Below are 13,605 nucleotides of genomic sequence, written 5' to 3'. Positions count from 1 at the left end.
TCTATAGTTGCCGGGGTTGTCTCTGCTCCCCTTTTTGAACAAAGGGACCACATTTGCTATCCTCCAGTCCTCTGGCACTATTCCTGTAGCCAATGATGAAATAAAAATCAAAGCCAAAGGTCCAGCAATTGCCCTTCCCCCAGCTATAACTCTTGCCCTGTGGTGTATACTTATCCCTTTCCATCATTAACGTAAACGTCACCGAATTGTGGTCACTGTCCCCAAAGTGCTCTCCTACCTCCAAATCCAACACCTGGCCTGGTTCATTACCCAAAACCAAATCCAACGTGGCCTTGCCTCTTGTTGGCCTGTCAACATATTGTGTCAGGAAACCCTCCTGCACACACTGTACAAAAAACGACCCATCTAATGTACTCGAACTATATCTTTTCCAGTCAATATTTGGAAAGTTAAAGTCTCCCATAATAACTACCCTGTTACTTTCGCTCTTATGCAGGATCATCCTCGCCATCCTTTCCTCTACATCCCTAGAACTATTTGGAGGCCTATAGAAGACTCCCAATAGGGTGACCTCTCCTTTCCTGTTTCTAACTTCAGCCCATACTACCTCGGAAGATGAGTCCCCATCTAGCATCCTCTCCGCCACCGTAATACTGCTCTTGACTAGCAGCGCCACACCTCCCCCTCTTTTGCCTCCTTCTCTGAGCTTACTAAAACACCTAAACCCCGGAACCTGCAACATCCATTCCTGTCCCTGCTCTATCCATGGGCGAAATTCTCCCCCAACGGCGGGATGCCCGCCGACTGGCGCCAAAGCCGGCGCAAATCAGACGGGCATCGCGCCGGCAAAAAGGTGCGGAAGTCTCCGCATCTTTGGCGGCCTAGCCCCAACATTGAGGGGCTAGGCCGACGCCGGAGGGATTTCCGCCCCGCCAGCTGGCGGAAATGGCGTTTGTTGCCCCGCCAGCTGGCGCGGAAATGCGCGCATGCGCGGGAGCGTCAGCGGCCGCTGTCAGTTTCCCAGCGCATGCGCGGGAGCGTCAGCGGCCGCTGTCAGTTTCCCGCGCATGCGCAGTGGGGAGAGTCACTTCCGCCTCCGCCATGGTGGAGACCGTGGCGGAGGCGGAAGGGAAAGAGTGCCCCCACGGCACAGGCCCGCCCGCGGATCGGTGGGCCCCGATCGCGGGCCAGGCCACCGTGGGGGTACCCCCCGGGGCCACATCGCCCCGCGCCCCCCCCTCCCCAGGACCCCGGAGCCCACCCACGCCGCCTGGTCCCGCCGGTAAATACCAGGTTTGATTTACGCCGGCGGGACAGGCAATTCCTGGGCGGGACTTCGGCCCATCCGGGCCGGAGAATCCAGCGGGGGGTCCTGCCAACCGGCGCGGCCGGATTCCCGCCCCCGCCCAATCTCCGGTACCGGAGACTTCGGCAACCGGCGGGGGCGGGATTCACGGCGGCCAACGGCCATTCTCCGACCCGGCGGGGGGTCGGAGAATGACCCCCCATGTCTCCGAAATGGCCACAACATCGAAGTCCCAGGTACCAACCCATGCTGCCAGTTCCCCTACCTTGTTCCGTATACTCCTGGCATTGAAGTAGACACACTTCAAACCTGAACACTGGCCCCCTCCTGCGACGTCAGATCTGAGCTCCTAACCTCTATACTCTCATTCTCCCGTACCCTAAAACTACAATCCAGGTTCCCATGCCCCTGCTGCATTGGTGTTGTAAGACTTCTTACTGTCTATCAATGAAGACAGGGGGCGAGATTCTCCGACCCCCCGCCGGGTCAGAGAATCGCCAGGGGCTGGCATGAATCCCACCCCGCCGGTTGCCGAATTCTCCGGCACCGGAGATTCGGCGGGGGCGGGAATCGTGCCGTGCCGGTTGCCCCCCCCCCCCCCACCCCCCCCCCCCCCCCACCCCCCCACCCCCCCCGCGATACTCCGGCCCGGATGGGCCGAAGTCCCGCTGCTAGGATGCCTGTCCAGCCGGCGTGGATTAAACCACCTCTCTTACCGGCGGCGCGGGCGGGCTCCGGGTTCCTGGGAGGGGCGCGGGGGCGATCTGGCCCCGGGGGGTGCCCCCACGGTGGCCTGGCCCCCGATCGGGGCCCACCGATCCGCGGGCGGGCCTGTGCCGTGGGGGCACTCTTTTCCTTCCCCCTTCGCCACGGTCTCCACCATGGCGGAGGCGGAAGGGACTCCCTCCACAGCACATGCGCGGGGATGCCGTGAGCGGCCGCTAACGCTCCCGCGCATGCGCCGCCCGGCAATGTCATTTCCGCGCCAGCTGGCGGGGCACCAAAGGCCTTTTCCGCCAGCTGGCAGGGCGGAAATTAGTCCGGCGCGCGCCTAGCCCCTCAATGTTGGGGCTGGGCCCCCCCAAGATGCGGAGGATTCCGCATCTTTGGTGGGCGCGATACCCGACTGATTTGCGCCGTTTTGGGTGCCGGTCGGCGGACATCGCGCCGATACCGGAGAATTTCGCCCAGGGATCCCATATACTTATTCACTTCTTATTGGGGGCAAACAGTGACATACTGGTCACGTTGCTGGAGTAGTGATCGAGAGGCCCGGGCTAATGTTCTGGGGACACGGTTTCAAATCCCACCGTGGGCAGCCGGTATACAAAGAATAGAATATAAAACCAGTCTCAGTATAAGATAATCATGAAAGTATCATCAGGTCTTATAAAAGCCCATCTGGTTCACTAATGTCCTTCAGGGAGGTAAATCCTCCGTCCTTACCCGGTCTGACCTGCACGTGACTCCAGACCCACAGCAATCTGGTTGACTCTTAACTGCCCCTTGAAGGGCAATTAGGGATGGGCAATAAATGTTGGCACAGCCGGCGACACCCACGTCCCGAGAAGAGAAATAAAACAGCCTTCTCAACCTGACATGCCAATGTCAAATATTTGTGTATTTTGTTTATTATTCTGGGATATCTCCTCTCGTTTGGTCTGTCCATTGCCTCCTCGCTCATTGCCCTTTTCTCTCCATCTGACCTGATCCAAAGTGACCAGGAAAAGATTTGTCCTGGTTGCTACTGGGAACATCTGGAGAGGCGACACCTGTGGTTCAAGTATGTAGCATTCCTCTCTTTCTCTTCCTCTCCTCTGAGTAATGAGATTGTGGGTTCAAAGCCGCTTGTCATAAAAACCCATCTGGTTCACTGGTGTCCTTCGGAGAGGGAAATCTGCCACCCTTACCCCGGTCTGGCCTCCACGTGACTCCAAACCACACACAGCGATGCGGTTGACTCCGCCCGCTGAAATGCCCGAGTGAGACAGCCCGTTGCATCAAACGACTACCAGCGTTTCAAGAGGGTATCTCACCACCACCTGCTCAGGGCAACGAGGAGATGAGCAATAAATGCTGGTCTTGTCGTAGCCGCCAAACGCTGAAATTGAGTATTTTGAGTTCTGTTTGGCGGGGAGTGTTAGCGGGGTGGTTCAATGGTGCAAGCATTGCGACCAATGCTGTCCCACCCAATAATCCCACATGCATTTGCCCTCCAACAGGGGCACCTGGGTGTAGGTCGGGAGTGGAAATCCCGGCTGATTCTCCTTCTCCCTAATCCAGCGCTATGAATTGAATCTTAGTCCTTTGGTTTCTGCCTCGACTGAGGTGAGTTAATTTGGCACAGACCTCAGTTGTGTGGACGGAATCCTCTGCTCTACCCGGTGGAGAGCTTGGAGGCAGGGAGGGTGTTTAGTTACACGGGATGGTGACATGCCAGACACCTGCCACCTTCCTGCCTCCGCCAGCATTAAATTCTCAGCGGGGAGGCCCATGGTTAACATTCCCGTCTCGCCACCTATAGAGGCCCTTAAATGGCCAATTAATGAACAGCAATGGACCTCATCCCACCACCACCTGTATTACCCGAGTGTTGGGTGAGCCTTTTGCCATGTGGTGTGAACGGCAGAAGAGCTTGTGGGGGGGCAGGGGGAGCAGGAGGGGGGGGAGTTGGTATTACAATCCCAGAGCAGGAGGGGGGAGTTGGTATTACAATCCTAGAGCAGGAGGGGGGGGAGTTGGTATTACAATCCCAGAGCTGGCGGAGGGGGGGGGGGGAGTTGGTATTACAGTCCCAGAGCAGGAGGGGGGGGGGGAGTTGGTATTACAATCCCAGAGCAGGAGGGGGGTGTTGGTATTACAATCCCAGAGCAGGAGGGGGGGGAGTTGGTATTACAATCCCAGAGCAGGAGGGGGGGGAGTTGGTATGACAATCCCAGAGCAGGAGGGGGGAGTTGGTATTACAATCCCAGAGCAGGAGGGGGGGGAGTTGGTATTACAATCCCAGAGCAGGAGGGGGGGAGTTGGTATTACAATCCCAGAGCAGGAGGGGGGGGGCAGTTGGTATTACAATCCCAGAGCAGGAGTGGGGGGAGTTGGTATTACAATCCCAGAGCAGGAGGGGGGGAGTTGGTATTACAATCCCAGAGCAGGAGGGGGGGAGTTGGTATTACAATCCCAGAGCAGGAGGGGGGGAGTTGGTATTACAATCCCAGAGCAGGAGGGGGGAGCTGGTATTACACTCCCAGAGCAGGAGGGGGGGAGTTGGTATTACAATCCCAGAGCAGGAGGGGGGAGTTGGTATTACAATCCCAGAGCAGGAGGGGGGAGTTGGTATTACAATCCCAGAGCAGGAGGGGGAGAGTTGGTATTACAATCCCAGAGCAGGAGGGGGGGGGAGTTGGTATTACAATCCCAGAGCAGGAGGGGGGGAGTTGGTATTACAATCCCAGAGCAGGAGGGGGGGAGTTGGTATTACAATCCCAGAGCAGGAGGGGGGGAGTTGGTATTACAATCCCAGAGCAGGAGGGGGGGGAGTTGGTATTACAATCCCAGAGCAGGAGGGGGGGAGTTGGTATTACAATCCCAGAGCAGGAGGGGGGAGTTGGTATTACAATCCCAGAGCAGGAGGGGGGGAGTTGGTATTACAATCCCAGAGCAGACCTGAAACTCCAATATTTTAGTTAATTTTAAGACTGTGCGGAAAGAGTGATTCTCTCCAGGAGGGATTGCCTGAAGAAATAGGGTTTTGGTATTTCTAAAACAAAACGTTATTATGACGACACTATTAAACCAATGAGCCGCGATTCTCCCGGATCCCCGCGACGGCCCAATGCCGACGTAAAAAAGAGCATGAACCACTCAGGCGTCGGGCCAACTGGAAGTTGCGGAATCCACCGCACTTCCGGGATCTAGGTCGGCACCGAAGGGCATGCGCGAGTTAGCACATGCGCAAACCGGCCGGCGTATTCTAGCGCATGCGCAGACCGTCAGGCGTATTCTAGCACATGCGCAGACCGGCCGGCATATTCTAGCGCATGCGCAGACCGGCCGGCGTATTCTAGCACATGCGCAGACCGGCCGGCGTATTCTAGCGCATGCGCAGACCGGCCGGCATATTCTAGCGCATGCGCAGACCGGCCGGCGTATTCTAGCACATGCGCAGACCGGCCGGCGTATTCTAGCGCATGCGCAGACCGGCCGGCATATTCTAGCGCATGCGCAGACCGGCCGGCGTTTTCTAGCGCATGCGCAGGGGGTGTCTTCTCCACGCCGGCAATGGCGGAGCCCCACGCTGGCTGGGAGGACGGAAGGAGTGCCCCCACGGCACAGGCCCACCCGCAGATCGGTGAGCCCCGATCACGGGCCAGGCCACTGTGGGGGCCCTCCCCGGGGCCGGATCCCCCCCGCGCACCCCCGAGAACCCCACCAGCCGGCCTACAAGCCAGGCCCGAAAACCGACGCCGGAGAATACTGCAGCCGGCGTCGGAGCGGCAGGGTGGGATTCACGCCGCCCCTCGGGGATTCTCCGACCCGGCGGGGGTCGGAGAATCCTGCCCTTTAAGTTCACACACAAAAGAACAGCTTACAATTAATTACCCCTTAAACACAACTACTCAATTCCCCGTCAAACAAGAAAAGAAACATGCAGCTCTCGATCTACCTTATGGGAGAATTGTGGACTCAGCGTCAGGCAGCTCTGAATTCACCTCTCTCCCCAAAGCTTTCTTCAAAAAACTGCCTCTCTAGAGCTTTTCAACCTGACTCTCTGTATTCCTTGGCTCCACCCAGCAATAGCCTCATCTCCCCAAGCTGACAAACAAACGCTCTCTGCGAGCACATTAACGCTCCAGGAACTTTGCCAATCAGACCACGGTCCATTAGTCCAAACTGAAAACCACATCCCTTTTGTCAATTTCACCTTCTGGCTGCTAAAAGCACCCAGGCCCTGCAGAAACAAAATAACTTTTTTAAAAAACATGACCACTTCAGTCAAACACGCTCTAGACCCAGGCTTCTAACCCTTAAATTGGCCAATATTTAGAATCCAATATTCCTGAAGTCTCCCAGTAATCCCAATGGGAGAGCCCTCGATCAAAGGGACTACAAATCAGGAAGTGGGGGGCTTGTTGAGAGCAAACCCCCTGCCCTTTCTGCCAACCCCCACCCCACAACTCCGCCCTCCTCCCACATTACTGACTTGCTTGCTCCACGATCCTAGACTCTGGTGTCCGTCTTTGCAGCCACTCCCTCTGCAATGGCTATTGAGCACAAGCTGCCAGATTCGGATTGGCTGCCAGCTCTCAGTCAGCAAGAGCCCCAGGGCCATGATTTCATGAGAAGGCCTTGTGTTGCCTGACTGGCCGGTGGTTCAGCAGCTTTCCCGAGAAGGGGCAGCGTGGCTCTCTCGCCAGTTCTCCAGCGGGCAGGTGACATCTCAATGTCTTGATTCCACCCGATATCTCAGTTTCAGACCCAGTGTCTCTCCCTGATCTCATTTACAGCAGGAGGTTTACATAGTAGAAAAAAAGGCTCCTAACCTGCTCTAATTGCAGGCCTGACCAGCTGTAATCCATCCCCTGACCAGCTGTAATCCAGCCCCTGACCAGCTGTAATCCGGCCCCTGACCAGCTGTAACCATCCCCTGACCGGCTGTAATCCAGCCCCTAACCGTCTGTAATCTGGCCCCTGACCAGTTGTGACCATCCCCTGACCAGCTGTAATCCGGCCCCTGACCGGCTGTGACCATCCCCTGACCGGCTGTAATCCAGCCCCTGACTGGCTGCAATCTGGCCCCTGACCGGCTGTAATCCGGCCCCTGACCAGCTGTGACCAGCCCCTGACCAGCTGTAATCCGGCCTCTGACCGGCTGTAATCCAGCCCCTGACCAGCTGTAATCCGGCCCCTGACCAGCTGTGACCATCCCCTGACCAGCTGTAATCCGGCCCTTGACAGGCCGTAATCCGGCCCCTGACCAGCTGTGAGCAGCTCCCTGAAGGGCCAGTCCACTTGCACTCAATACCTTGACGATGACAGAGGTGCAACATCCTAACCCCACGAGGCCCCAGGGAAACTATTATCAAACTCCCTGTGGGGCATGTGGAGTACGGGCTTCCCAGGTGCGAGGGGCGGGGGGGGGGGGGGGGAGGCCGGGGGGCGGTGGGGCCCACTCAGCTGGGGCCCGTTAGAATCCAGCATAAAAGTCGGCCTGAGCAGGGACTGTCAGCGGGGACGGTGACTGTCGATAGTTACTGCCTTGGGCAGCTTATTGTTAAAAGTAAAATTAATCTTTTCCTTCCTACGCTGGCTCCATCGGTCAGTAAATGCCGGGGCAGTGATTTAACCACGGCGTCTCTGGCAGTTTTCTCATTGAACTGGAATGAGTCTCTCTGTGCCAAACACTCTGTTTTTTCCCCACAAGCTATCAAGGCGAGGATTCTATCTGCACATGACAGAGGAACTCACGCTGAGGTCACTGTCAAAGTAAAGAAGGTGATGAAAACTGGGAAAGTGAAAATCACCCATGGCAACTGGAGCATCTACCCTGAATCGTGGACCAAACGGGGGTGTACCTGTCCCTTGCTCAACCCTGGTGAGTGACAGAGCAACTTGTGGGGACTGGCAACACAGGGAAAGGGTTGAGTTCATCACAAGGAATGATATAGGCATAGAGTTTACAACAAAGATAAGGTCCATCCTGCCTGCACTGATCAAACACAACCACCTCACTATTCTAATCCCGTTTCCCAGCACTCGGCCCATAGCCGTGTCTGCCCTGGGGTCGCAGGGGCACATCTAAATACTTCCTAAATATTCTGAGGGTCTCTGCCTCCACCCCCCTTTCAGGCAGCGAGTTCCAGACTCCCCCCCCCCCCACCCTCTGGGTGAAAAGGTTTCCCTCACATCCCCTCGAAACCTCCCGCTCCTCACCTTAAATCTCTGCCCCCTGGTCATTGATCCCTCCCCCAAGGGGAACGGTTTCTCCCTGCCTACTCTATCTGTGCCCCTCATAATTTTATACATCTCAATCCTGACCCCCCTCAGCCTCCTCTGCTCCAAGGAAAACAGTCCCAAGTCTGTCCAATCTCTCTTCATAACTAACACTCTCCAGCCCGGGCAGCAACCTGGTAAATCTCCTCTGCTCCCTTTCCAGTGCGATCACATCCCTCCGATAATGTGGATTCCAGAACTGCTCACAATACTCTAGCTAATAATAATAATCTTTATTGTCACAGTAGGCTTACATTAACACTGTAGTGAAGTTACTGTGAAAATCCCCTAGTCGCCACACTCCGACGCCTGTTCAGGTACACAGAGGAAGAATTCAGAATGTCAAAATTATCTTTCGGGACTTGTGTGAGGAAACCGGAGCGCCCGGAGGAAACCCACGCAGACACGGGGAGAGGGTGCAGACGCCGCACAGACTGAGCCAAGACGGGAATCGAACCTGGGGCCCTGGAGCTGTGAAGCACCAGTGTTAACCACTGTGCTACCGAGCCGCCCATAGCTGTGGCTTAACCAGAATTTTACACAGTCCCAGGTGACCATAGGCTGCTTTCCCCTTTGAGGGGGGAGCTGACTGGTGGTGATTTAACCCGAGGGTCACCACACCTCAGGCAAGGGGCAAGGTTGAGAAGGCGGGGCCTTCGTGAATAATCTCAGCCGGTATGGGAATTGAACCCCCGCTGTTGGCGTCACTCTGCATCACTAACCAGCTGTCCTGCCAACTGAGCTAAACCCGCCCCTTAAACTCGATGCCTCGGCTAATAAAGGCAAGTGTACCATCTGCCCTCTTAACCACTGTATCCAGCTGCTCTGCTACCTTAAGGGACGGGTGTACATGCACACCAAGCCCCCTCTGATCCTCGGTGCTTCCCAGGGTCCTGCCGTTTATCCTGTATTCCCTTTGCCTTGTTTGTCCTGCCCGAGTGCATCACCTCACACTTATCCGGATTGAATTCCATTTCCCACTGACCGTCTGTATCCTCCTGTAATCGAAGGCTATCCGCTTCACTATTTACCAATTTTCCTATCATCCACAAACTTACTGATCAACCCACTACATTCATGTCTAAGTCATTTATATAAAGCACAAACAGTAAGGGCCCCAACACTGATCCCTGCGGAACCCCACTGGACACAGACTTCCTGTCAGAACAACACCCCTCGCCCATCACCCTCTGCTTCCCGCCACTCAGCCAATTCTGGATCCAATTTGCCAAATTTCCTTGGGTCCCGTGGGCTCTTACCTTCGGCATCAGTCTCCCATGTGGAACCTTATCAAAAGCCTTGCTGAAGTCCAAGTAGACTACGTCAAATACATTGCCCTCATCTACACTCCTGGTCACCTCTGTGAAAAACTCAATCAAGTTGGTCAGACATGACCCCCCCTTAACAAAACCATGCTGACTGTTCTTGACTAATCCCTGTCCCTCCAAATGTAGATTAATTCGGTCTCTCAGAATTGCTTCCAATAGTTTCCCCACCACTGAGGTTAGACTGACTGGCCTGTAGTTTCCTGGGTTATCCGCACCGCCCTTCTTGAATAATGGTCCCACATTGACGATCCTCCAGTCCCCCGGCACCTCTCCTGTGGCCACAGAGGAATTGTAAATGATTGCCAGCGCCCCTATTTCCTCCCTTGCCTCGCTCAACAGCCTGGGATACATTTCATCTGGCCCTGGAGATCTGTCTACCTTTAAGCCTGTCAGACCATTCAGAACCTCCTCTCTGTCTGTGTTAATCTCTTTAATTTTAGTAGTCCTTCTCCCCGATTGCTATACCCAGTGTCCCTCTCATTTAGAACCCTATGTCCTCTGGCTCCACACAAAAATTACCACTGTGGTCCTTAATGGGCCCCGACTCTTTCCCTAGTTATCCTTTTACCCTTAATGTACTTGCAAAACAACTTACGATTTTCCTTTATTTTACCTAACAGTATCCTTTCATGTCTCCTTTTTGCTCTCCTAGTTTTCTTTTTAAGTTCCCTCTTGCACATTCTATACGCCTCTAGGGCTTCTGCTGTTTTGAGCCCTCGGTATCTGCCATCAGCCTCCCTTTTTCTCCTGACCCAAAGCTGTATCTCCCTGGATATCCAGGGTTCACTGGGTTTGTTGGTCGCACCCATTTTCTTGATTGATTTATTCCTATCTGACCTATGGACAGCACGCCCTGACCTTGCTATCTTGCTAACTCTTTTTTTATTTGTTTGAGGGATGTGGGTGTCGCTGGCTGGGTCAGCATTTATTGCCCATCCCTGAGGGCATTTAAGTCTCAATCACATTGCTGTGGGTCTGGAGTCACGTGTAGGCCAGACCGGGTAAGGACGGCAGATTTCCTTCCCTAAAGGACATTAGTGAACCAGATGTATTTTTACGACAATCGACAATGGTTTCATGGTCGTCATTAGACTTTTAATTCCAGATTTTTCTACTGAATTCAAATTCCACCAACTGCCCTGGTGCGATTCGAACCCAGGTCCCCAGAGCATCACCCTCGGTGTTTGGATTGCTAGTCCAGCGACAATACCACGACCGCCTTCCCTAACCGGCCTCTAGCCAGCCCTGCAACTCTCTGAGATTTCTGCATCACCTATCCAAATATCTCATTATCAGGCTTGATGTTAAATTTTGTTTCTTAACACTCCTGAAACACCTTATGAGCGTTTACTGTGTTCAAGATGTGCCATAAATGCAAGTTGTTGATAGTAATGGAACAGTAGAATTACCCTACAGAATGGACACCCGATTTGGAATGTTTATGCCCTAACTTTCCGGCTCCTCAGTCCACAGTTTCTTCTATTCCTCCTCTCCTACGGTTAAAATACCACACGTTCCACGTCCCACTCTCTGATTCCTCATTGACCATTATTCGAATGTCTGGGCATCGGTGGGGCAGGGGTGCATGCGGAAGAGTGCACAGCACATTCACCAATGGAATGCTAGGCTTTACAGGGTGGAATTATGACAACAGGCTACTTAAAGATTGTTTGTATTCCCTTGTCTACAGAAAAGGATGAGGTGTTTTCATTGGTGTGTTTAAAGGGATTTAAGTGGTTTGATTGGGCAGATGCAATGAATCCTCTGGTGGGGGGAGTCTAGATCAACGGAGCAATCCACAACAAAAGGGTGTCCCGCCCTTGCGAGCAGCGAGACAATCTGATTGGCTGCCAACTGAACAGTCCCAGCAATGTCAGAACTCCTGTCCTGAGGAGATCCAGAGTGACTTGATTTCAAGCCCTCATTGGTCAAACTCCCACTGGCTAAGCCCCCATTGGCCAAGCCCGCACTGGCTAAGCTCCCACTGGCTAAGCCCCCACTGGCTAAGCTCCCACTGACCATGTCGCCACTGGCCAAGCCCCCATTGGCCAAGCCCCCACTGGCTAAGCCCCCACTGGCCATGTCGCCACTGGCCAAGCCCCCACTGGCCAAACCCGCACTGGCCAAGCCCCCACTGGCCATGTCGCCACTGGCCAAGCCCCCACTGGCCATGTCGCCAGTGGATAAGCCCCCACTGGCCAAGCCCGCACTGGCTAAGCCCCCACTGGCCATGTCGCCAGTGGCTAAGCCCCCACTGGCCAAGCCCGCACTGGCTAAGCCCCCACTGGCCATGTCGCCACTGGCCAAGCCCGCACTGGCCAAGCCCGCACTGGCCAAGCCCACACTGGCTAAGCTCCCACTGGCTAAGCTCCCACTGGCTAAGCCCCCACTGGCTAAGCCCCCACTGGCTAAGCCCCCACTGGCCAAGCCCCCACTGGCTAAGCCCCCACTGGCCAAGCCCGCACTGGCTAAGCTCCCACTGGCCAAGCCCCCACTGGCTATGCCCGCACTGCCATGCTCCCATTATCCAAGCCCCCACTGGCATTGGTGAATTGGTTGCAAGACGCTCAATGGGTTGATCTGTCTCTCTCTCCCTGAATATTCCCGACTCCTCAGAGCTCAGAGGCCATTTTCATGTCTTCGGAACAGTCGAATACAGTTCTGATTCTCCTTTCTTCGATAGGTACAGATTACCTGATCGTTGGCCATGAAGCAAGCCAAACGGGTAGACTCCTGGTGAACATGGACAGTCTGGTCACTCCATGGCGAGCGGGCACAGCCAAATGGGTGGCGCACAACTTGCGCGTGAGCTGCAAATGACCGTATCAGGTCAACACGGCCTCAGTGGCACCTGGACACTCGCCATCCACTGCATGCTGTGTGTAATCAGCCCTCAGTCAACCAAGATCCAGGGTGAAGTGTTGAGGGAAACTACAAGGTGGCAACTGGCAAGATCCCTCCTTCAAGTCATCATAGACCCATGCACCTTGCTTCGAGTAACTGCTTCAATCCTTGCTGCCTCTTTGGTCCGTCTGTTACCTGAAAGATCATAAACTCATCATCAAACAATAAGATAACAGCATTTCTGATAAGACTCTCTGGCCCCTTCCATGTTACCCTTGTTGTCTGTGTTCTGTGTGGCTCTGTGCTTGGAGTTCATTTCTACCATGCTGCCTTCAACCCAGTACTTTGTCTTGCTTTGGGCCCAACCAGTCGATCAATTCAAACAATGTTTTTATTCGTGTCTACTTGGTTGTATTTTCAGTCAAAGGTTTCACTGCTCTGAGAAGTTGTTTTGTAAGCACCCATCATGACTCTCTTTAGCATTGGCCACAAGGCATTGTGCCCCACCTCAAACTACCCAAATCGATGATGTGGAGATGCCAGCGTTGGACTGGGGTGAGCACCGTAAGAATTCTTACAACACCAGGTTAAAGTCCAACAAGTTTGTTTCAAATCACTAGCTTTCGGAGCACTGCTCCTTCAGATTCACCTGAGGAAGGAGCAGTGCTCCGAAAGCTCGTGATTTGAAACAAACCTGTTGGACTTTAACCTGGTGCTGTAAGAATTCTTACGGTACCCAAATCGAGTGAATAGTGGTTAGGAGTTACTGACCACCCAGGATTTACCTGGAGGCTCCTGGAGTTAAAAGTAAATGTGCTGGACACTGACCAGGAGCAAAAACCTGGGAAAAATGTCATGGGACCATTTCAGAAATGTGTTTTCAATTTTCTTAAAACGCCCTGCTACGGGAAGTCAGATGATAAACCTCCAAGAATATGTCCAACCACAAGTTGGCAACTCTTACCGGTGATGTCAGTCCAATGTTTCAATATCAAGGAAACCCTCCCCCACAAGGCACCTTGCGATGGTGTCAGTGAACAATGCACGTCGGTAGCCATCAAAACCTGACGGTGAAATGCTGGAAATAGCCAGCAGGTCAGGCAGCATCTGAGCAGAGAAGGGGCTGAATTTCACAGCTCCTCGCAGGCACGTTTTAGGCTGGATGGGAGGAGCATG

At 54.3% G+C, this 13,605-nt stretch overlaps 1 protein-coding gene across 2 annotated transcripts in view; it reads left to right on the top strand.

The window, feature by feature from the left end:
• LOC140388636 (netrin-4-like) overlaps positions 1-13,033 on the top strand; it is a 77,934-nt gene extending 64,901 nt beyond the window's left edge. Inside the window, exons 9-10 of one of the 2 annotated variants that reach the window (XM_072473092.1) lie at positions 7,689-7,859; positions 12,275-13,033. In XM_072473092.1, the coding sequence (XP_072329193.1) occupies positions 7,689-7,859; positions 12,275-12,405 (302 nt within the window). In that variant the 3' untranslated portion in view covers positions 12,406-13,033. Of the gene's footprint in view, positions 1-7,688; positions 7,860-12,268 lie in introns of both variants that reach the window. The other variant, XM_072473091.1, reaches the window with a different exon arrangement.
• The last annotated feature ends 572 nt before the right edge of the window (positions 13,034-13,605 follow it).

The sequence above is a fragment of the Scyliorhinus torazame genome, chromosome 13, assembly GCF_047496885.1.
Source record: "Scyliorhinus torazame isolate Kashiwa2021f chromosome 13, sScyTor2.1, whole genome shotgun sequence".
NCBI classification, from domain to species: Eukaryota; Metazoa; Chordata; class Chondrichthyes; order Carcharhiniformes; family Scyliorhinidae; genus Scyliorhinus; species Scyliorhinus torazame.
Note: the sequence above shows the minus strand (reverse complement) of the source record. Positions and strands in the feature narration are given on the sequence as shown.